The 22010-nt window shown below is 48.3% G+C and overlaps 3 protein-coding genes across 5 annotated transcripts; 2 read left to right on the top strand and 1 right to left on the bottom strand.

Moving 5' to 3' along the window:
- The first annotated feature begins 112 nt into the window (after positions 1–112).
- Positions 113–4525, top strand: LOC108925604 (protein S100-A16-like). Of its 2 annotated transcripts, none has more exons than XM_018737665.2 (3): positions 113–149; positions 3062–3200; positions 3503–4525. In XM_018737665.2, exons 2-3 carry the CDS (start codon positions 3072–3074, stop codon positions 3692–3694), a joined length of 321 nt encoding a protein of 106 aa, XP_018593181.1. In that variant the 5' UTR covers positions 113–149; positions 3062–3071; the 3' UTR covers positions 3695–4525. The 2 variants fall into 2 exon arrangements, with proteins under 2 accessions (XP_018593181.1, XP_018593187.1); XM_018737671.2 differs by lacking the exon at positions 113–149 and adding an exon at positions 424–617.
- Positions 4526–5738: 1213 nt separating this feature from the next.
- Positions 5739–6727, top strand: s100t (S100 calcium binding protein T). The gene is made up of 2 exons (XM_018737686.1): positions 5739–5948; positions 6543–6727. The coding sequence occupies exons 1-2, from the start codon at positions 5787–5789 to the stop codon at positions 6717–6719; spliced, it is 339 nt and encodes a 112-aa protein (XP_018593202.1). The 5' UTR covers positions 5739–5786; the 3' UTR covers positions 6720–6727.
- Positions 6728–9926: 3199 nt separating this feature from the next.
- Positions 9927–19154, bottom strand: chrnb2 (cholinergic receptor, nicotinic, beta 2). 2 transcript variants are annotated; one of them, XM_029259891.1, is made up of 7 exons: positions 18845–19154; positions 14955–15100; positions 14224–14268; positions 13619–13756; positions 13392–13501; positions 10792–11875; positions 9927–10093 (listed from the first exon to the last, which is right to left on the bottom strand). In XM_029259891.1, the coding sequence occupies exons 1-7, from the start codon at positions 18900–18902 to the stop codon at positions 9941–9943; spliced, it is 1734 nt and encodes a 577-aa protein (XP_029115724.1). In that variant the 5' UTR covers positions 18903–19154; the 3' UTR covers positions 9927–9940. The 2 variants fall into 2 exon arrangements, with proteins under 2 accessions (XP_029115724.1, XP_029115725.1); XM_029259892.1 differs by lacking the exon at positions 13619–13756.
- Between the last annotated feature and the right edge of the window lie 2856 nt (positions 19155–22010).

Here is a 22010-nt window from a genome sequence, read left to right as displayed (position 1 = left end):
CACGCCCTGCGTGACACCCACATCCCTGAGGAGTTGCGACTGCTCGCCGTTTTCACACGTTCTTTTGCGCCAGAAGACAGTGGACAAAGTGGACAAAAGGACACAGTCAATTAATATATACACAACTTTTAGTCTTTTAGTCTTTAAAGGTAAGTCTTCTCTCCGGTAAAGGTAAACAGCGCAGTGTGTGTCAGTCAGTCCACGTCACGAAGCCGCTACTGGAGACTTCTCTGAAAAGTTTCCTTAAATTCAGATACAGTGTAGTTGTATACAGTTTTTATGTAAGCGTGATTTGACAAATGATTTGTTTCGGTTCTTCAAGGGAAGGGTGCTAGTAATATGAGAACGTGTGTTTATAAGCCATGTAAATAAAAGCAGGAGTCCTGTTGCGCTCTGTGGTTACTCTCTTTTCCCACCTGTACCACCAAGCGCTCATCTACATGACATGAGTGAAAAATCTTTAGTAAACCTTGTTCCTTCTTTATTGGTGTGCGGTGAGGAATTGTGGCTGAATCCACATTCCCCCCCAACTTTAGAAATGAATTGTTGTCGCGGAATAAATAAGACTAGTGCCAGTGTGACGTCATCACCGCGTGTGCATCATGAAGTCGGAAAAGGTGAGAATCATGTGTGTTCGTCGCTGCTCATTTCCTCCTTTCTTCGGTTCATTTTTAATCTTTTACGAGCCCTCCGTGCTGTCATTACGGAGCTTCGCCTGTGCTGGGTGTATAATGTTCCCCCGGCGGAACCCGACTCCCGCCTCCTTTACACGATCGAGGGGAAACCAGAAACCGCCTTTGCTGCTTTACTTTGCGAAGGAAGGGCGCAGCCCACGGTGTCGTCGTCCCCCCCCCCCCCAACTCTCTCTCACTCTCACACACACACACACACACACACACACACACACACACACACACACACACACACACACACACACACACACACACACACACACACACACACACACACACACACACACACACAAAACCCCCTTTCCAGTGCTCCTTCGCTCTCGATACTGGTGGTTGCAGTTCGTGCCCTGGTTCGGACTCAGGGACTGTTACTTTCTAATGTGGAGGCTGTTGGTTCGAATCCCCTGGGGCCTGGTACCATTGATCAAGGTACTTGGACTGAAGTGGTACAGTTACAATACAATGCTGTGCAAATGGGTAAATCACTGCAATGCTGGTGATCTAAATAATGGTTAATAATAATACTTAGAGGACAGTGTTGTGTTGTGGTTAGAGCTGCTGCTGCTGCTGCCTTTGCACCCAAAGGCTATAGGTTCAAATCCCACCTGAAGCTCTCATGCCAGTGCACACCGTACTTATCCAGAATTGCTCCATCAAAATCACGCTGCTGTATAAATGGGTAAATAACTGTAAGTAGCTTAACATTCTAAATCATTTTGGATAATAGCTCAGCAAAATGAATAAATGCCACTGTAGGTCTGTTGTGGACACATGAAGAACGTGTGGAAAAAGGCAGAGATCCTACAGTCGGAGAGCTAACAAGTTCCCAATGGCTGGATTGACAGTAGGGACCTGCTAAAGTATTCACCACTCCCTTTGAGAACCTTGAACAATAGCTGGAGGTTAAGGAGGTGCTTCCCCCCCTTGAAATTTCTCCTTTGGTGATGTGGCTCCTATGAAGTGTCCTTTACAGGTTTATGTAGAGAAGTAGTCATTCTTAGATTTGTGTGAACACCGATGCTCCTCAGATAAGGATGAGACTTGGAAGAGCAAGTCGTTCAACATTTTTACTTGCCAAGACCTTCCCTAAAATCATGAAGACCCCAGTTAGGTCGCATTTGCGTTCTGCGTTGTGGTATCCCTTATTTAAATATGTGAGAAGTGTCAAGTGAAATGAGTTTTTTGGCTCAATGAATCTAGTAGAGCATGTTTTTATATATCTTGTATGTCACCCTCTGCTGTAAGCATCTATTATTTCCCCTTAATTGTTACAAATTATCTTACATGACTAATGGAAAAGGCTATTAATATACTGTATTTCTTGGATTGTCTTCACTGCAGTTCTGTTACTTTCATGCATGCTGACTACAGGATTGATTTCTTTAAATGCGAGTGTCGTGTCCACATCAGTTTATCTATTCTCCTGGTAATTAGGTTAATAGCTTGGATGTTTAATTTGCTGGAGCACAGAACAGTTTTACAGGATCCAGGGCACAGTGGGACAGTGAGTGTTTGGGTGTGACACATTTATGTCAGATGGGAGATTCATCTGAAGAAATGTCTTCTCTAGTTACCCTGCTAGGGCCACCCCATCCTCATCTTCCTCACTAATCCTTTCTTCTTTCTTGGCAACATGTATCCTCACATCCTCCTGCCCTACTTTAGGTTTTCCTGTTTCATTTCCCAATACTTATCTTTTGTCTCTCAGTTTTTTCAAGCATTAATGCCTACAAGTGGACGTAGGAGTTAAAAATAGAACTCTCTGTGAGGTGTAAGATTAAGAAACAAAGATTTTTCAGCATTTTAACATAATTTTTTTAATTGAGGTGTGTGGTGAGCAACACTAGCTATTTGATCAATCACATTTATGTGTAAATTACTGCTTGTGTATTTAGTCATTTTCTCAGTCTGATTCTGTGTATGTGTGTAATACAAAGTAACAGACAAGCAGCAGGCAATCCCTCAGGTAATTTGAACCATAAGGCTTATGGTGGACTAGGTAGATCAAATAACCATCAAAGATCAGAAGTTCCATTGTTCCATCTAGTTTACAGGCTGGATGCTCCTTTCCACTTCTCTCTCACTTCTAATCATTCTGACATCACCTATCTGTCCTTACCCTAAGTTGTGCGGAATCCTCTTCCGCATTAATTTATCTCTGCTGGTTAGTGTTTGTTTGCGAAGACTGCCTGTTTTCATTACAAACCCTCTTTGTTATTTGTTAGGCCCTGAAAGCCTTTTTTAAAGAAATACTTTTTAAATATCATGTTCAAAATGACTACTAATCAAGTAGGTCACAGTTTTTCTCACTCTAAATGCATACCCTTTTTCCACTTCTTTTCATCTCCGTGTATTTCCCTTTTTTTTAGTGTTGAAACTATGAGCAAGACTGAGGACGCCATAAAGACCCTTGTGGAAGTTTACTTGAAATCTGCCAAGGGTAAAGAGAACCTTGGACCAAAAGACTTTCAGAAGCTTGTCGAGAAAAAGCTGCATAATATTATGATGGTTAGATTTTATGCTCATATTTTCTTCCACTCTGCTTTGTTACTATATTGATGCTGATTTTGAACTTTAGTGGCGTAATGGTCTCCAATATTGTGATGTCCAAATTCTGTGGACATTCTACTGTATGTTTTGTTGCTTTATGTCTTTCTAATTAGTGTAAAATCTCAAATGCTTTCCCGTTCAATAATGTTCAGTCCTTTTCCAGATGTAGATTCCAGTTTTTCTATTGATATGTGCAGTTCACACTACTGATCTTACTGTCTGTATTAAAGATACTACGCTAACCTCTACATCTCCTTCAGGATACAGACAACGCAACAGCAGTGGCAGAAATGCGCAAGGGTCTGGATGACAACCAAGATGGCAAGGTCAGTTTCCAGGAGTACATGACCCTGATGGGCTACCTGGCCATATCATTGAGTGACCACGTCACGTCCACCATGGGCGCGCCGTCTACAGAGCAGAAGCAGGACAAGAAGGAGGAGGCAGAATAAGCTTTCCGCTTCGTCAGAACACTGCCACAGGCTGCACACCCTGCTACAGTAATGTTTGCACAGTGGGATTCACCTTCTAAGACAGTCTAGCCCTGCCCAGCCGAGCCCTGTTCAGTTATGGAGAGCCATTTCAGCACTGTATTGAAAAGTAGACCGGCAGAGGCATGTCACTAAATATAACACGATACACTGTGGTGGTGTGGGAACTTAGGCACATAATTAGCAGCTGGGGTAAGATGAAGCACCTCCAGTTGAGTTTTTTGTACCCTAATGAATCCTCTTGTGTTTCTGTTTTGACAGGTGTCTGTGTTCACACCTGGGTAATGTGTAATCAGGTGTGTCAGGTTTTATTCTGGATCACTGTCCTGACTTTATAAGAATAACCATACATGGACATATAGATATAGACACCACCTCGTATTGAGTGTATGTAATTCAGCACAGAAGTGAACCATCACCACAGCTGGTATATTTTACCTTCTCCTCAGCATGTACTTTGTACCTCGATTTAGCGGCATAGCTGCATTTAAACAGGACTCTGTGCTTCTTCCAGGAGCTCTCAGGAGCTCTTTCAGTTTACCCATACCTGTGCCACACTGCCTCCAGCTCTGCCGTTTGGATCCGTGCCACTTGTCAGATTGAGGAGAATGATTGACAGTCACTTTCACTCAGACTGATGACACAGACCCTTGGTCCAACTAGCAAATTCAGTGATGCCTCTCTACTGAGCACTCAGCTGTAATGGTTATGCTATATTTTTGTGTCTCGTTGACAAACTCAATATGTTATCGAGTCCTACATGTGCCTTAATGCCTGTTAATAAAAGTTAAAATGGACATCAAATGGTTTTTTCATGGTATTTGTTGTAATAGCTATACCTCCCGTATGTCTGCCCGAGTGACATTATTAGGTTGGGCTAGTTGGGGTGGGGGGGGGCACCAGGTGAAACAAGGTATGCTGAAATAGGAGCAGAGGATATTGGAGAATGGAAGGAGGAGGGAGAAAAGATATTTAAGTCAACCACCAGCTCTCTCCCCTCATCAGTTTTTCTCCTCTTTGAGAAAAGCGAAGGTGTTGCTTCTTTACCATTCAGGTAAGGCAGAAGTCATTGGAGAAATTATGTGTTTTTCTTCTGTTTGAGTGGCTTTACATGCTGACAGTTTATCACTGGGTTACTCGTATTCCAGTTAAAGTATATATATCCCCATTAGTGTTATTAAACCTTCTTGGATGCCCTCTGCATTATCTCTTCTTTATCTCTTAACTTTACATTAAGTGAATGAGTGCGTGCCTACTGGGAACTGTTTTCTGTCAACTTAACTGTGTAAAAATGAATGGTAATGCACATAAACAGTAAAAGGAAGTTATCTGCAACATTTTACTGATGCTGCAAAAGAGACAAGTCAGCTTATCGCTATATCTGCTCTGCACCCATGTTTTGTTTCCAAGGCTGCCTGCCCTCCTCAAGAATTTTTCTATTTCTGAACGCTGGTCACAGATGCATGACTTTCCTTGGAATGAATGATGGTTTTAGCCAGTTCTTCTTGTCATGCTACATGCATCGACCGGTTCGCTTCCTCTTGCCTGGCTCTTCACTCTTAATAACATGCTTTCTAAATGTTTCCTAAGCAGGAATGCGATGTGCATAATTGGAAAAAGACTCGCATATTGTCATACGTCATTTCACAGATGGACTCGAAAGAGCATCTTTACATTTTACCGGCACATGTTCACCAAAACCTTGTCCGCATCTCACACTCACCAAGTGTACAGTACGCTGGCAGTGCTACAAAGAGTCCTGTCAGAAGGCGCTGTAGCTGGGCACGGATGTTGCTGTTGATTGCATAATTAATGTGACATCAGGTTAACAAAGACTCTTCCATGACTCATGCCACTGACAACAGCCCCCCTCCCCACCCTTGGTGTTTTGTGTCTCAGGTTACGTTCTCCTTTACCTGTTGACACGCATGCCCACCTGTGTTGCCTTTCACTGTTTTCGGTCCTTGTGTTTCTCGCCATCTTCCTCTTTCTGTCTCCCTGTGTGTCCTCTGACTGGAAATGTCCCCTCTGCTCCCCATTTCTGCCTCTCAGCATGACTAACAGAAACCCAGAGGACAACACCAGCCTGGAGAATGCCATGCAGCTGATGATCCAGACTTTTCACAAGTACTCGGGAAAAGAAGGGGACAGGTTTACCTTGAGTCGAGGCGAGCTCAAGGAAATGTTGACGCAGGAGCTGGGCACCTATCTGGGGGTGAGAAAGAAGCTGTCTTGCACACTTTGACATCATGCATGCCGCTTTCATGCTCACACGTACTTTGGCATGTACTTTAGAAGCGCTCATATGCACTAACCACCGTGAAATTTGGGTTTTGGAGAGAATGGAGAGTTTTTTATCGAGGTACCATTTCCAAGGTACTGCTTCTTTTTCGATCTTGGTTAGATCAAGTTCGCCCTCTTGTTAGTAACGGTGTCTTGGTTATATTTTTAAATCAGTTTAACGGGACCTAGATTTAAAAAGATCAATTCTTTCCAAAGCATGACCATTTCTGGACTATTCAAAACTTATGAACGCTAGTGTAGGTAAATCCAACCTATTGAACGATGACCGGCATTGCAGATACGACCGAACAATAAACTTTAGAGTAATTTCTGAATATCTTTTGCATTCCAAATAAATATGTGTGTCCCGCATCAGAACTGATGACTCTGGTTCCATGTGGCTCAGTATTCTGTAAATTTAACCTCCTGTATTGATGAAACCAGTGGATCCATGTAAATGTTGTCAGACACTCATTGAGCTGTTATCTACCTGTCTCGACCACCGTCCCCCACATTCATCCCTCAGAATGCACAAGACAAGGATGCTGTGGACAAAGTTATGAATGACCTGGACTCCAACAATGATGGCGAGGTGGACTTCACTGAGTTCATAATCCTGGTGGGTGCCCTGACAGTGGCGTGCAACGATTTCTTCCTGGAGTATCACAAGGATGACAAGAAGTCTTGTGAGAAAAAGGAATGAAGGGTTGCATCCAGCCCCGACGCTCTGCAAAAGTAACTCGGGAGGATTACGAGGAATAGGTGGTTTGGAAAGAGGGAGCCACCTGCACGCACACACACGCACACACACACCTAGTTAGTGGTGGAGGAATGTTTTATTAGTTCTTTTGTTTTATAAGTCCTTATTTCTATTGGAGCAACTGTTGTGTCCTCTTTGTAATTTATTAAGAGCTGGAAAAAGCAGGCAGGAGCAGAAATGAATTTTAATCCAAGAACAGCAACTTGTCAAACCATCACAAAAAATGCACTAACTGCTGAACACGAATGCTTTCCGTTTCACTTAATTCGTTTTATAATCTCGTATTTTTAATTGTAAACATTTCCTCCACATTGAAATAAATGTCCTTCAATCATCTAATTGTGGCTACATCTTCATTTGGTCACATTGTTGGGATATTTACTTCTCTTGCTCTTAGATTTCTGTCATTGAGAAGAACAATATGGCGCCTAGTGCCATTTGGTGCTCTTGTTGGGACACCTGCAACTATTCTGTTGCTTCTATAATATAAAGTGTTACTCATGAAGTCAATACAATTAAAACTCCCTGTTGTAAGTGTCTTGTTGTTACAAAGACATGACAATGGAGCACTATGTCTATCTAAACCTTTATTATTCCAAAAGTACTCTTAACTGTGTGCTGTGTAACCTTTTGCTCCAGTTGCTGTCAGGCAGTCTATTATACACACAAAATTATTCTTGCAATCTGTAACATATTTTTCTTGTAAAAAGTAGTGTTACCAAGCACACCCGCTGTCCACAGGGTCAAATTCTGAGTTTCTTGACATGATGTGCATTCATTGATATAGTGCTCTTTGACAGCAGTGGTCTCCCACTAGGAGTTTCTTCTGTGAAATTTAGCATATCGGTGTCCTTTATATCTCTGGGTCTTAGAAATTAACACCCATTTTTACATACAATTTTCATGAAAATTGTTACACAATTACTTGCCAGTTTTATAAGGTCAAAGTAACATTCATTTTTAAAAAGATATTTAAGAGCGTACACAAGCATGGGCCCTCATGTTGTGAACGATCGAGTTAGGAATTTCCTAATATACAAACATTTTTCAGTTTATTTTTAAGTGTATTTTCTTAACCATTTATTGCCTAAAATTTCTGTGTGCTGCAGACAAATGTTTACAACCTCACCCTTCAACTGGCAGTAGATACAGCCTAACAACTAATAAGTGTTGGGACCACCTCGATTGACTTCACTTTCCCAGCATGTATAGCGCATATGAGGTGTTTGTGAGATTTGGTATTCAATAACATGAACAAAATAAAATTGCTAGACTTATTTGTAAGGATGCATATTCATTCGTTATGTAAAAAACTGCCTGAATCCAGCGGAACTGTTTCTAGAACTCCCAGGTACAGTTTTTAAACGTTTTGATTGTGGCTCCAAACCTTAAACCTGTAGCGTATGAGCAGATGTCCTTCCGTCCACGAGCACGTGCCCTTTACCCTCATTTGGCCAGAAGAAAATCGATTTGTGTGAGTGGTGCGAAGCCCCCTTCCGAAAGCACCGACTGCACAGACGCTGGAGCGGAGCTGGAAACTACAACCTTTATTTCAGTGGTGCTGTGAGGAGGTCGAAGGAGATGTTCACGAGCCTGGCCTCTGGGTGGCGCTTGGACCAGGGGCGTTAGGGAACTGAGACGCTGGATGGAGTCCAAAGGGAAATGATAAATACCGAAAAGAAGGAGCGGAGAGGGTGGCTCAGAGGGAGCGATGAAAAGTGGCAGAAAGGCTGGGAAGCGCACTGATGGGTTGGAGGAGAGAGGGAAAGAGGACAAGCAGTTGGTGGACTTTGGCAATACATGACCCAGATATTGGAAAAAGAATATTAAACAGAGATTCTGTAGATAGTGACGTATCTATGGTGAAGTTTGTAACAGCAAGGGGATACGTGTGGAGAAGAAATAGAGAGAGAACATAAAGGCTCTCTGAGCGTTACTCCAGCCTCTTGATATATTACTGTTGTCACTAATATGAGCTCTGGACTGGAGCAGAACCATTTGAAATGTAAAGCCTACGTGCTACTTAATCTTTGTTGTGTAACTTCTGGGGGGGGAGGGCTTCCAAATTAGATGTCGTGCATGCAGGACACAGCGAGTGGGGGTGGGTAACGTGGGTAACGGTAAGAGCGAACGTGTCAACGCTGCACAGAGGCGTAGCGTACGGCAGTTAGGGCAAACATCTCAGCTGTGCGGTCACCCCTTCAGGCTTCTCTCATCGACAGAATATGACGCTTTGTTTTCACATGGTAACAATTCACTGTAATCCCCTCTAAATAAATCTCAGCAGTCAAGTAGCGAACCCAACTCAGAATGTCCACGTCCAGAATGTCCTGTTCAAAAAATACACTTACATGCTGCTGTTTCTCGGGAGACGGATCAACCGCTCTTGTTCAGCCGCATCGAGGGAATATATAAACATTTGTGCGCTTTACTCATGTGTCCAAATTGTATGCCAGTTTTTAATCTTTGCTTACTCTCCTACTAGAAAAATAAATTTTGTGCTTGGGGCCAGTAGACTTCGAATCACGTTTCCCTCCGATTAAAACGCTGTACACAATTTTACCGTTATCTTTTCCTCTCTGCTCGGAATTTGCGAACGCAGGAAAATGTCCTAATCTACGATATACTCATGGATACACGACAGCATGGTTCGCTATGCTATACTAAATGACGCTAATTCTTCCATAGCGGTAAACTGAGAAACAAAGTATGACTTTTCCCTCCCTTTCCTTGAAATGTTTAGCAGCAAAGTACATTTTCCTGAAGGGGTCGTAAAAGTGCTTCAGCAGCTGGAGCGAAGTACGTGTTCGTTTTGTCCGCATCCTTGTCGTACGCACGGAGAAGAGAAAACGGCTGGCGGGAACAGCAGTCGCTAAAGTAAAAAAAAAAAAAGAAAAAAAGAAACTGCGCTCTCCTTCATTCACTCGTGCTGTTGTCACTCAAAAGGAAGAGGGAGGAGAAGGAACGGGAGCACTTCCAAAAAGTATTTCCTACTGCTTTCAATCTGAGATTGTATAAACCTTGTTGGGTACGATCATCGGTCAGTCCAGTTCGATAGATGAGAACAAATTCCTTGCTGCGGGTCCCTCCCTCTCCCTTTTGCCCAAGTCTGACGGGCATCGGTTGGAGGAATGTCCGCCTGCATGGCGGGAACCCTTCGCTGCTCAGCCCGGCGTATGGGTAACCGTTTTCGCGGTGTAGTTCTGGAAGAGGGGCTGCAGGAACATGCCCACTGTGCCAAAGACGCAGACGATAACAAAAATCCACAGGAAAAGGCGGTCGATCACCATGGCAACGTATTTCCAGTCCTCGCTCACCTGGGCAAGGGCGAGAGAGAAGGTTAATATGCACAGAGACCGAATCCGCCCCGGTGCTAATGAAGTCTGACATAGGGACTGACACCGTAACCCAGCCGATGACCGCAGGTGAGGGGTTTAGTGTTGTCGAGGAGACCGACGGCAGCTACGCACGGAATTCTCAGTCGAAGCGGAGCCCACCTTCTCGGCTTAGCGTGCTTTGCATTTTGTCTTGGAGTCAGCCGGAGGGCTCGCGTGTGCTGCGGAGCGAGGCTGCGGAGCGAGGCTGGTGGGGTGCTGGTGGGTTTCCGAAATGGACTGGGCAACGCATGCGGGAGCGTGAGGGTTAGTGGGCGTTTATATACCTTGGTCTAGATTGACAGCTGGGTGTAGCAGGGGTTTTTACTACTACTTCTCTCTCTCTCTCTCTCTCTCTCTCTCTCTCTCTCTCTCTCGATTTTGTTTTGACTTCAAACGTACAATGCTTCCGTACAATGTAGAGATGCCCAGTTCTACTCTGTGAGGGTCCTGCTGCTGAGCATATCAATTAAGGTCATTGTTTACATAAAAAAATTATCTGCTTCGGCAGACAAATATCATATGATCGGTGGAAAGCGTGACACCGGAGCCCTTATGTGAACGAATCCGAACAATGAACGCAAGGGGTTCGGTCTGGGACGTGCCTATTTACGCCCGAGGGTACCACGAGAAACACTCACGCTTTGGTCGTCATCTTCGCTCTTCATGTGGTTGGCAATGAACCGCACGCCTTCGACCGCTTCCTCGAAGCCAGGACACGCTTGCCCCAGCAGCGCTTGAGTGAGGGTGGGGCCCAAAGTGGAGGACTGCAGGGGCGTCGCGCTTCCGTCCCTGGCCTCCCTCAGTCCGTTCAGCCCGTCTCCGCCTCCTGCCGGCTCTTCCCCGAACCGCTTCACAGAGGCACGGTTCACGTAGCAAGTGCAGGGCTCGCTGCTCTCGCTGGTCGGCCCCCCGGCGGCCAGGCCCAGGCCCAGCCCCAGCCCCGCTGCCGCCGCCGCCGCACTGCGACCCCCTTCCTTCTGCTCCTTCGCCCGCCGTTTCTGCCTCAGCCTCTGACGCTCGCAGTGGTTCCTGGGCTGCCGCATGAACAGCAGGGCGGGCAGCTTGTCCAGAAACACCAGCCTGACCCAGGGAGGCATGGTGTGCGTGGTGGGTGAGCGATGGTGCACGTTGAGCACGCACACACTCGTTACGATGGAGAAGGTCACGAGCACCATGGTGAACATTAAGTACTTGCCCACCAGCGGGACGTCCAGGGAAGTCGGGGGCACGATCTTGGAGATGAGCAGCAGGAAGACAGTGAGGGCAAGTAGAACGGAGATGCAAAGAGTCATCTTCTCGCCACAGTCGGAGGGCAGGTAGAAGACCAGGATGGCCAGCGAGGTGATGAGCACGCAGGGGATGATGAGGTTGATGGTGTAGAAGAGCGGCTTGCGACGGATAATGAAGTCGTAAGTGATGTCCACGTAGGTCGATTCGGCAGGGTTCTCATTGCGACGCCCAGGAAGGGCAATGATGTCCCACTCGCCGCTGGGTGTGAAGTCATCCATGCTGGCTACGTCGGTCTTCAACACCAGGTCGATCTCGGTGCGGTCGTAGGTCCAGGAACGGAAGCGCATGGTGCAGTTCTGCTGGTCGAAGGGGAAGTGCTTGACCTCGATCTTGCAGGCGCTCTTGTAGATGGCCGGCGGGAGCCAGAAGATGCTGCCGTCATAGGAAACCAGAGCGTTGGAGTAGAAAGACACCTCGTACATCCCGTCAGCACTGCAACAAGCAGAGAGAGGGACACGACCGCTGCGGGTAATTATCGGGGATCACGAGTATGGTTTCCTCAGTAATTTTCACTTAAATGCATTCAACACACAAGCTATTTTTAACAGTTAACTCAGAAATAATTCAACATCTTCGCTCTGTGTCTTCTGCCACGAGTGGGTGCGACGAGGCCGCAAAGCTGCAGACCTCCGCGAGTCGGTCCGCGCCCGGTTTTGAGAGTATTAAGAGACACGGAAACTGATGAATACGGAGAAAAGGCAGATGAAAATAGAGGGGTAAATCTGTCAGCCAGCCTCGAGTTTGAATGCTGTATAATTAATTACATTTCTGACGTTAAAAACTCTAATCTGCACCTTCTGCACATGCCATGTTCCGCTATGTACCTGCAACCGCCCAATAGATGCTTTCATGTAAATTAAATATATACGGATCTTAATTTGATCTTTATGCCTTATGAATGCAGCTGGGGCTGCAAGCGTTCATACGGTAGCCGTACGAACCGCTAAGTCACGATGAATAAAAAGCTTAATAATTAAATGTTCTTCAACATATGAAAGCGGGGGACGCGGTGGTGCAGCGGGTTTGGCTGGATCCCGCTCTCTGGTGGGTCTGGGGTTCGAGCCCTGCTTGGGGTGCCTTGTGATAGACTGGCGTCCCGTCCCGGGTGTGTCCCCGCGCCCTGTGTTGCTGGGTTAGGCTCCGGTTTGCCGCAACCCCACTCGGGACAAATGGTTTGAACATACGAACACACAGGGGACGTGCAAGCTCCAACGCGCTGCGGCAGATTGAAGCCCAGGTAGTGAAGCGGCAGTGCTACGACAGACTAGAAAGTCATTTCAAAGTACCTAAAAATAAAAGTGTGTTTTCTAAACAAACTCCGACGCAGTCCCTCCCATCATCTGACTCATTCCTTAAACACGTGCAGCTTTTTCTCACCCTGCCATCGATCGTCCGCACTTCGAGAGCTCCGAACGCCAGCTGTAAAAACTGCGGAAGCAAGCCGAATAAAGGTGGCTCCACACGCCTTTTCCGTCTGGGTGAGTTTTACTGCCAGCTAAGCGCCGGCCACGCAAATAACGGGTGAGAAATGACAGAAAATAGATATGTGAAGAAAAAATAAAGGAACGACTTGAATGCTTGTAGCACAAGCCAATGTGTTTTACAGACACATTTTTAGAGCGCAAAGCAGGGGCCCCTATTTTTGAAAACGCAAGACCGGTTCCTTAACCGCCACACTGACCGCTCCCACTACACTGTACGAGACCTAAGCGGGTAAGGAGAAAATCCATGCTCCACTAGTACAGCGACGGGGCCGGAATGGAGCGCGGGAGCAGCCGAACACCTCTTCGATCTTAGCTGCAGCTTAAGAAGGACGAGTGCTGCTGGGAAACTGAATGGGTTAGGGGGTTAGGGGTTAGGGTTACGGTTAGGGTTAATGGGACACGTGCTCCGGCGAACAGCACGCACGCGGGAGGACAGGGTCGGGAACGCTTCTCAGCAGACTCACTTGTTGTAGAGCACCACGTCGGGCAGCCAGATATGTTTGGAGGGCAGTCTGACCTTCACCATCCCGTCGAACTCCTCCGGGACCCACGTCAGCCGGTAGTCCTGCCATTCCTGAGCATCAGCCACAGTCACGAGGTGAGTCATAACCACCGCACCACTAACCGCGGCAAGCGGCCGCGCTGACCGCAGCGTCGCGGCCGTGAGCCGTCGGCGCCCGCGTGAGCGTACTGCGCGTTTGCGCTCGCCGCGTGCGGCTGTCGCGCAACCCCCGTTCCATCGTCGCCCAGCCTGACATCTGCTCCGACCGTCTGGAGCAGATCCCTCGGTCAGGGCCGATCGCTCCTCCCCGGGAATTCGGCCGGATGCCTCGGCGGGAAAACGGCACGTGATAAACTACAGAATATGGCTTTTTAACTTGCTCCTTCGTGTGCGCGCAGCCATCGGCGGAAACTCCTCGCTGAGAAATCGCAGCACGGGTCCGACTTGCAACAGCGAGCCGCCCTGCTCGTACATGCTATTTTTACCACTGTCTGATTAGTACGCGGCCTGTTTGGTTGTGCACGTCAGGAAATGCGTGGTGCATTATGCCAGCTCGTGTCTTTCTTTCTGAAGATATGTACGGTCCCGGTTCGCCTAATCGACGGCAGGGCCCGTCCACGCGTAACGCGGTCGGAGCGCGGCGATCCCTGCGGCCCGGCAGAGCGCCGCTCCCTCCGTACGGGACCGGGCCTCGACCGTACGTCTCATCGTTCGGGACTCTGGTACCATCCGTGTCATGATCAGCAAGGGGCGGCGAGAAAGGGAGGAGGAAAAGGAGAAAGGGAGAGGCTCACCTGTGTCAACCACACATTAGTGGTCATAACCTGCTCTCTCTCGTGCTGCAAAAGAGACAGAAAACCAGACATCATTTGCCGAGTTCTACACGACACCGTGCAGTAAGAATGCATCACCAACAAATACGTGCAGGTCAATACAGGGCGGTATTTCTCGAAGCGTTTCCTGGAGAGCAGCTGTATGCGCAGCTTTCGATGCAGCCTCAGCTATTAGAGGCGTCACTGAATGAACGGACCCTCGTGTATCCGAATCGGTCTTCTCTTCCAGCTCTGCGCTGGTTGGCTTTTTCTTAAGGCCTCGAAAACCCGCACATTCGCCGCTTCCCCCCCGGATTATGCCCGAGACGTACCGGCGCAGGGTAACGCCAATACGAATCCGTAAAGCGACAGTGCAGAAATGCACCGGTTATTTATGCAGTTAAGTCATTTAGCTGACGCTTTCCCCATTTCCATTTTATGAACCATTTATAAAGCGGGGTAATTTTTACTGGAGCCATTCAGGGTAAGTACCTTGCTCGAGGGTACTCCTGATGGAAGGGGACTTGCACGCGGCAAGGCAGCGCCTCTGAGAACCGCGCGAAACCCCGCCCGGGACGGACCGCCGTGGCGCGCTGCTACAGAGGAGTGCAGCTCTGCAGTTTTACCGCACAGATGCAGTGACCCTCAAGTGTTTTGCTGACAGGGCAGGGTGCAGCGTATCACGGTAAGAGGGTGATTAGTCGGTCGCTCACCACACTGATCAGCTGCGCCAAGGACACCATGAGCTGCACGGTTACCGGCTCCGAGCCGTTGGCCGCCGGGCGGATCAATTTGTTGTAATGGGCAGGGTTTAATAGGTGCTCCACCAGCCGCTCCTCGGTGTCGGCCTCATGGGTGCCTGTAAACACAGACGGCAGCTCAAAGGGGTCCCTTCACGGACATCTCCGCGTGCGCCCGTCGCGAAACGCGACCTCGCAGTCGGGGCCGTCGTCCGGACGGTTTGTGCAGAAGCACGTCTTCTTGTACGAGGGCCGTTCGGACTTTCTTTCGAAAACGCCCTAATCGTGCTTTTCAGTCGGAGCGGAGCGCTTGTTCCGTCGTCGCCACGAACCTACACAGCTGACGGAATGGCTGAGGAGCTCGGGAAGCTTCTGCCTGCTTGTAGAAAATAATACCGCACCGTTCATCCAAACGACTCACGCTGTTAAGATACTTACGACTATTTACCCCCTTATACAGCTGGGGAATTTTACAGGAACAACGTAGGGAAAGTACTTTGCTTAAGGGTACTACAGCAGAAGCTGACAGTCGAACCAGCAACCGTTGGGTCCAAAGGCAGCAGCTCTAACCGTTACACCACCAGCGGCCCCCTACGGAGAACATCAAATGAGCTGAGGGAATAGAGGATGCAAACTGCATACACAGGTCCGTTCATCAGGTCCCCGAACCAAAGTCCCGCCTGCGATTCCAGACAGCAGAACCTCAACAGACTGAGCTCTCAGGACAAGATGCTGCCAACGTGGCCTCGTCACTATTTAGGAAATATAGCAGCGCGAGAAAAAAGGCACTTTCTCATCGTCTGTCTGCCTCCCCCCCCTCCCCCCCAGGGTGCCTGTGTTCAGCTGACGGGAGTGATGGCTTCACACACTGGATCAATGAAGAGTCTAATCATGTCCCATAAAGTCCTTCCCTCGCCTTTTTCTCCGTCTCCATCTGTCACTAACATGAACGGAACCGTTATCGCCGCTTCCCTCTATTACCGGCTGGATCATCAATACAGTCTGTCAGCACTCGTGGTGTGTGTGTGTGTGTGTGTGTGTCTTCACAGCAGCCTTAATACAGGCATGTGGGCATGCGCTCAGTGTAGTGTGCTGCTCGAACGTGATTACTGAGCGCAGATATGGGAGATGTCATCCATCAGCACTTGGCGTGTTGTGACGACAGGACAGGTGACGAAGGGGCCGTATGGCATCTTCCAGCTAAGGTAAAATTGCACGGTGCCTCCCTTCCTTTTGTATGACTTTAATTTCTAACTGAAGCGCTGCAAACATAATGTGGTATACAAACAGTTAGGGTTAGGGTTAAACTGTAACCATAACCCAGGACAAATACAAAGAGTAAAAGGAAACGCAAACAAATGAAATCAACTCATTACATATAAATTGTGTGTTTTTAGGTGTTGAGAGAGGAACCCAAAACAAGTCTTTGGTGCCTTGTGCTATAGATCACCAGCTACACGCACACCACTTGTCCCATACGGGGTCACGGAGCCAAACCCAGCAACACAGGGCATAGGGCTGGAGGGGACACACCCAGGATGGGACGCCAGTCCATCACAAGGCACCCCAAGGGGGACTTGAACCCCAGACCCACTGGACAGTAGAACCCGGTCCAACTCACTGCACTACCACACCCCCTAGATCACCTACTAGTACACACCACAAAGGTACCTCCTCTAACATTAAGGTGTAAATCCGTGTATAACGCAGCTTATAAATCACAGCCATGGTGATGAGCAGTATGAAAGGAGCTAAACACACACATTTAATATTTAAGGTTCAGTATTTAAACTGAAGGGGGCACGGTGGCGCAGTGGGTTGAACCACGGTCCTGCTCTCCAGTGGGTCTGGGGTTCGAGTCCCTCTTGGGGTGCCTTGCGACGGACTGGCGTCCCTTCCTGGGTGTGTCCCCTCCCCCTCTGGCCTTACGCCCTGTGTTGCCGGGTAGGCTCCGGTTCCCCGTGACCCCGTATGGGACAAGCGGTTCTGAAAGTGTGTGTGTGTGTGTGTGTGTGTATTTAAACTGAATATATAATCCTACATATATAACTGCTGCACTCTGTCCAAAATGCACAAATCTCTCTCAGTTGACCTTTTATAGTACTCTGTTCCACAGAATGGACTAAAAGTGTGTGTGTGTGTGTGTGTGCAGATTGCTGTGTCTATGTGCACTACAAGACATTGGAATTTCAAAGCAGAAAAATAAATTAGAAAAATTGTTACTGCTATTGTTGTTACTCTTGTTCCTGTCGTTGTTCATACTTAAGTTCTACTCAGGTCCGTTAGACTCATTTCTTCTTTACATGGCTTACGGTACTCTTACAGTTGTATTAATTCCCCAAAAAACATGGTATGATGTTTCAGATGGTTTATATGGTGATATGAAGTATACAGTAACTTCCATAATTTCTTTTGTGAATACAAACTGTTCACTTTGTGCTCAGGGAAATAATTTTGTATTTGCTTAAATGTACAGTAATAGTTCAATAATTATTAAATGACCTTAGAACCTATGCTGCACAACTCTAGTAGGCTGACATTAATAAATCAGTCCACCAAGGACAAACATTTCCTATAAACATTTCAATAAACCTGTCATGTGCTGGAATGATGGCCAGTAACATACAGTTAACCAGTTTACCATTTTCCTCTTTGACTAGCTAACCCTAACCGAATCCCAACCCATGACCCAAATCCTACCCATGACCCCAAACTCTAACCATGACCGAATCCCAAACCATGACCCAAACTCTAACCATGACCGAATCCCTACCTACGACACAAACCCTACCCATGACCCCACACTCTAACCATAACCGAATCCCAAACCATAACCCAAACTCTAACCATGACTGAATCCCTACCTACAACCCAAACCCTACCCATGACCCCAAACTCTAACCATGACCAATTCCCTACCCACGACCCAAATCCTCTCCATGACCCCACACTCTAACCATGACCGAATCCCAAACCATGACCCAAACTCTAACCATGACCGAATCCCTACCTACAACCCAAACCCTACCCATGACCCCAAACTCTAACCATGATTAATTCCCTACCCACGACCCAAATCCTCTCCATGACCCCAAACTCTAACCATAACTGAATCCCAAACCATGACCCTAAACCAGGACTTGACAAAAGAAGAAAAAAGAGAAGAGTGTGTGTCAGTGGCCAAAGGCTGCCGAGGAGGGCACACATCCCTGGGGAGGGTCAGCGTTATAAATATTTACCAGCTCATGTCCTTGGTCCATTTAGGCTTGTCCCTTCGCTGAGGGACGACGAAGCGACACCAATGAACACAAGTCCAGCACGAAACCCCCAGGAGACCCTGGTCGGTGGAACTATAGGCACATTCATTCACCAGTGTGAGCAGCCTAACAGTAAATGTCCAGCGTTCTGCACTCCTGACCCTTCATGACATCAGTCTTCGCATATTCCAATCCTACATCATTCCATGTATGATGTAATTTAAACCCATGCACGCGGGTTTTTTTATTTTGTTTTTGTACAGACAAGGAGCTCAACTCTCGCTGTTTATGCTGCGGCGGCAGAAATTTCAAGACGAATAATCGTCCCGATCGCACGACGACGAGATGATGAGATGACTACAAGAAGAAGAAGCGAGCTGAAGCCAGTGTGCGTCCCCGAGAAAGCCCCGTTACGCAACCATCACGAGGAGCTACAGGAATCCGAGCTGCGCTACGATTCTGCTGGCATCTCATCTGCCCCCCCCGACACACACACACACACACACACACACACACACACACTCCCAACTCCTCGCTATGCGACGGATTTTCCTTCGTTTTCTCAGCCCCGCGCGTCCCTTCGAGCACAGCGCTGAAGTTACTCACTTGCCACAATGGCGAGCAGCGGCACCAGCATCAGCATCAGCGTCCGCGCGCGACCCATGGCGCGCGGGGGGAGAGCAGCGCGAGCCGGAGCGCGAGCCGGAGGCAGAGCAGCAGCAGCAACTGCAGCAGGAGGAGGACGGAGCTCGAGACACGCGCAGTGCCTTTTTTTAAGATGAGTATTTATTGGGTTCGCGGCATCTCGATCTCCCCTCCACACTGCGGGAGCTCGCGCTGGAATCCAGGTGCGACGGAGTTACTCGCGCTGAGCGCAGCGGCGCGATGAACTAGAAACGCCGCGGGGGGGGGGGGCTGGGGGAGGGGCGAAGGGCGACGGGGACACCTCGGATCGACCATCTCCGCTCCCTTCGCTCGAATAATCGCCAAGCGCGCACACACACACACACACACACTTGTGACTTGGCCTCTCTTGTTTCTCCCGCAGAGTCGCAACGTGCCGCGTGCGGGATCCGTTATTATGCAGATCACGTGAAAATGGCACTAAGTAACAAATAAAACACATTTTACCCCGGGGCTCAATAAATAAGCAAGACGGGTGTGTCATTTGAGCGTGATTGTTTGTACGTTGTCCTCCTATACAGAATATAGCATAGTGCGTGTGTGTGTGTGTGTCCGCTGCAGGATTTAGTCACCCTGCCATCTTACTCTCTCATCCCTCTTTGTGCCCAGTGTGTGGAAGAGCAGCCTGGACTGTCTGCCTCTCCACGTCTCCGCCTGTCCCTCTTTTACCGCCTTTTCAAGCTGGGATTACCAGCGAGACCCTCTTTCTCTCCTAACCCTACATACAGTTCAGTGCCTACATTAAGCACCAGCTTTGCACCTTCTTGACAGTAGGTGGCGCGGCGGCTAGAGACGCCCCCTTTGGATCGTAAAGGCTCAGGTTCGAGTCGTGCTACCGCTCCAGTGCCCCGGAGCGAGATCTTTACACCCAGCTGACACAGCCCTGTATGATTTAGATGCCTCTAAAAGTGTGCAAATCACTGCAGCTTCCTTTGCAGAGTCAGCTGAACACATAGATTGTGACAACAGAAGTGATTTTCCTTCTTTGTTTTTGACCAATCTGCTTTACATTTATTCATTTAGCTGACACTTTTCTCCAAAGCAACTTACAATGTTGAGGTTATGTGTACTTTATATTTTTATATATTTTTTTTATCCTTCATTCACATATTCTATCTTCTCATCTGTCTTGTCACTGTCATTCTGTCTGTGCTGTGGAAGTTTCAGTCACCAACTCAAATTCCTTGTATGTGTGAACATACTTGGCAATAAAGCCCTTTCTGATTCTGATTATATTTACCCATTTATGCATCTGGGTAATTTTACCAGGGCAATTTAGGGTAAGTCCTTGCTCAAGGGTACTACAGCTGGAGGTGGGGCTCAAACCTGCAATCTCTACATCCAAAGGCAGCAGCTCTAACCACTACACTTCCAGCTGTCCCCAGTTTGTCCCCCATTTGTCCCCAGCAGTACCAGCTGTCCCCAGCTGTTTGTCTCTTCTTTCTTCTCCTTTGCCACCCTACGTGTAGGTGACCTTCATTCCGCAGAGGTCGTGAGGAGCGAACAAGGCCGTTTGTGTGTCCGATGGTGCAAAGAACGGCGGCACGCGGACCACAGCCAGCGAAGGAACCCGGTGAGGTGCGGCAGTCCGCGACCGCCCTCGTACGGGGAGCGCATCGGCAGCGCAGCGGACGGACCAGACTGGCGTGCTACGCTCCACCTCGTGGCATCGCTGCAAAGCGCGGGGAGCTCTTAGAGAAGCACCAGGAAGGACATTTCCCGGACCGTGAACCTCCTGATCACAGAGGTCAGTCCCGTGAGGCCCCTGTTTGAGATGATGGACGTTTCTGAACTAAACGAGTCCCGCTGAGCGACAGGCGCTCGGTCGACTCCGTACGCAGCGCAGTCGCAAGTGTTCGCTTACACGAAATGACCTTTCGTGTCTCCGCCGCCCGAACGCAGCTGACAAACGCGTGAGACGTCAACCCGCGACGTGCGGATAGGTTGCAGGTGATAAAAGGATTAAATGAATGAATTAAATGAATTGTTATTGGTAAAATGGGGGCAGACGATTCTGCAAGAGCAATAAAGAGCATGGCGGAGAATTCTCCCCCCTCCCTGTCATTCGCTCTCTCTTTCTCCGCCATCCTCGGCCTCGCACCGTGGTGAATGAATCGCCCTCTTACTGCGCCTCCTCTCAACACGCTTCTGCGAGCGTCTGGATTATTCATGAGCCGGGACCCTCCGGAGTGGATCGCCCACATGCGCCTCTCCCTCCTCCCTCCTCCCTCCTTCGCCCTTCTTATTTTACTGCTCATTTCACTTTTGTCATTCGGATAAACCGATTGGCTAGAGCTCCGACTGACCTGCTCATACACGCTTTGAGAATGTATTAAATGTCCGGACATAAACAGCTCGATTGTCCAGTACGTAGTGCAGTACACGTGATTTTAGGTCTTACGCGGTACTAGACTGGCGCAGCACATTAGTCTTTACATCCAGAAAACACGAGAAGCTACATGTTTCGGCTCTGGGCCCTTTCTGTTCACGAGCTCGATAAGCGACCATGTTTTATACAGGAGTGTAATTTGTTCATCGGTGAACAATTTTAGCAGGACAGCCAGCTATACACACACACACACACACACACACACACACACACACACACACACACACACACACACACACACACACATTTTCAGAACCGCTTATCCCATACGGGGTCACGGGGAACCGGAGCCTACCCGGTAACACAGGGCGTAAGGCCAGAGGGGGAGGGGACACACCCAGGACGGGACGCCAGTCCATCGCAAGGCACCCGAAGTGGGACTTGAACCCCAGACCTACCAGACAGCAGGACTGTGGTCCAACCCACTGCGCCACCGCACCCCCACGCCAGCTATACATAGACATTAAATGTGCGCAGTTACCCTGAGAGAAAGCGCAGAAGAGGGGATGGCACTCATGTACTTAACTGCAATTCGCTTACACAATTTTAACATCCTTATATACCCAGACGTTGATGACGGAGACGGGCGGTACGCTGGATGACCGTGACCGATCAGGACACACCGATTGACCGACTTGCGTGCCGACAGGTGCGTTGCCGCACGAACTAACGAATTGACGGTAAACACATACCGCGTGT

The sequence above is a fragment of the Scleropages formosus genome, chromosome 18, assembly GCF_900964775.1.
Source record: "Scleropages formosus chromosome 18, fSclFor1.1, whole genome shotgun sequence".
In the NCBI taxonomy this organism is placed as follows: Eukaryota; Metazoa; Chordata; class Actinopteri; order Osteoglossiformes; family Osteoglossidae; genus Scleropages; species Scleropages formosus.
This window is presented reverse-complemented; position numbering and strand designations above follow the sequence as displayed.

Coding starts and splice junctions, on each gene's coding strand:
- LOC108925604 (XM_018737665.2), top strand. CDS start 3,072: ATGAGCAAGACTGAGGACGCCATAAAGACCCTTGTGGAAGTTTACTTG. Junction 3,201..3,502: donor AGCTGCATAATATTATGATG/GTTAGATTTTAT, acceptor CATCTCCTTCAG/GATACAGACAACGCAACAGC.
- s100t (XM_018737686.1), top strand. CDS start 5,787: ATGACTAACAGAAACCCAGAGGACAACACCAGCCTGGAGAATGCCATG. Junction 5,949..6,542: donor AGCTGGGCACCTATCTGGGG/GTGAGAAAGAAG, acceptor TTCATCCCTCAG/AATGCACAAGACAAGGATGC.
- chrnb2 (XM_029259891.1), bottom strand. CDS start 18,902: ATGGGTCGCGCGCGGACGCTGATGCTGATGCTGGTGCCGCTGCTCGCC. Junction 15,101..18,844: donor GCTGCTCGCCATTGTGGCAA/GTGAGTAACTTC, acceptor CTGTGTTTACAG/GCACCCATGAGGCCGACACC. Junction 11,876..13,391: donor GACGTGGTGCTCTACAACAA/GTGAGTCTGCTG, acceptor TGCTTGTTGCAG/TGCTGACGGGATGTACGAGG.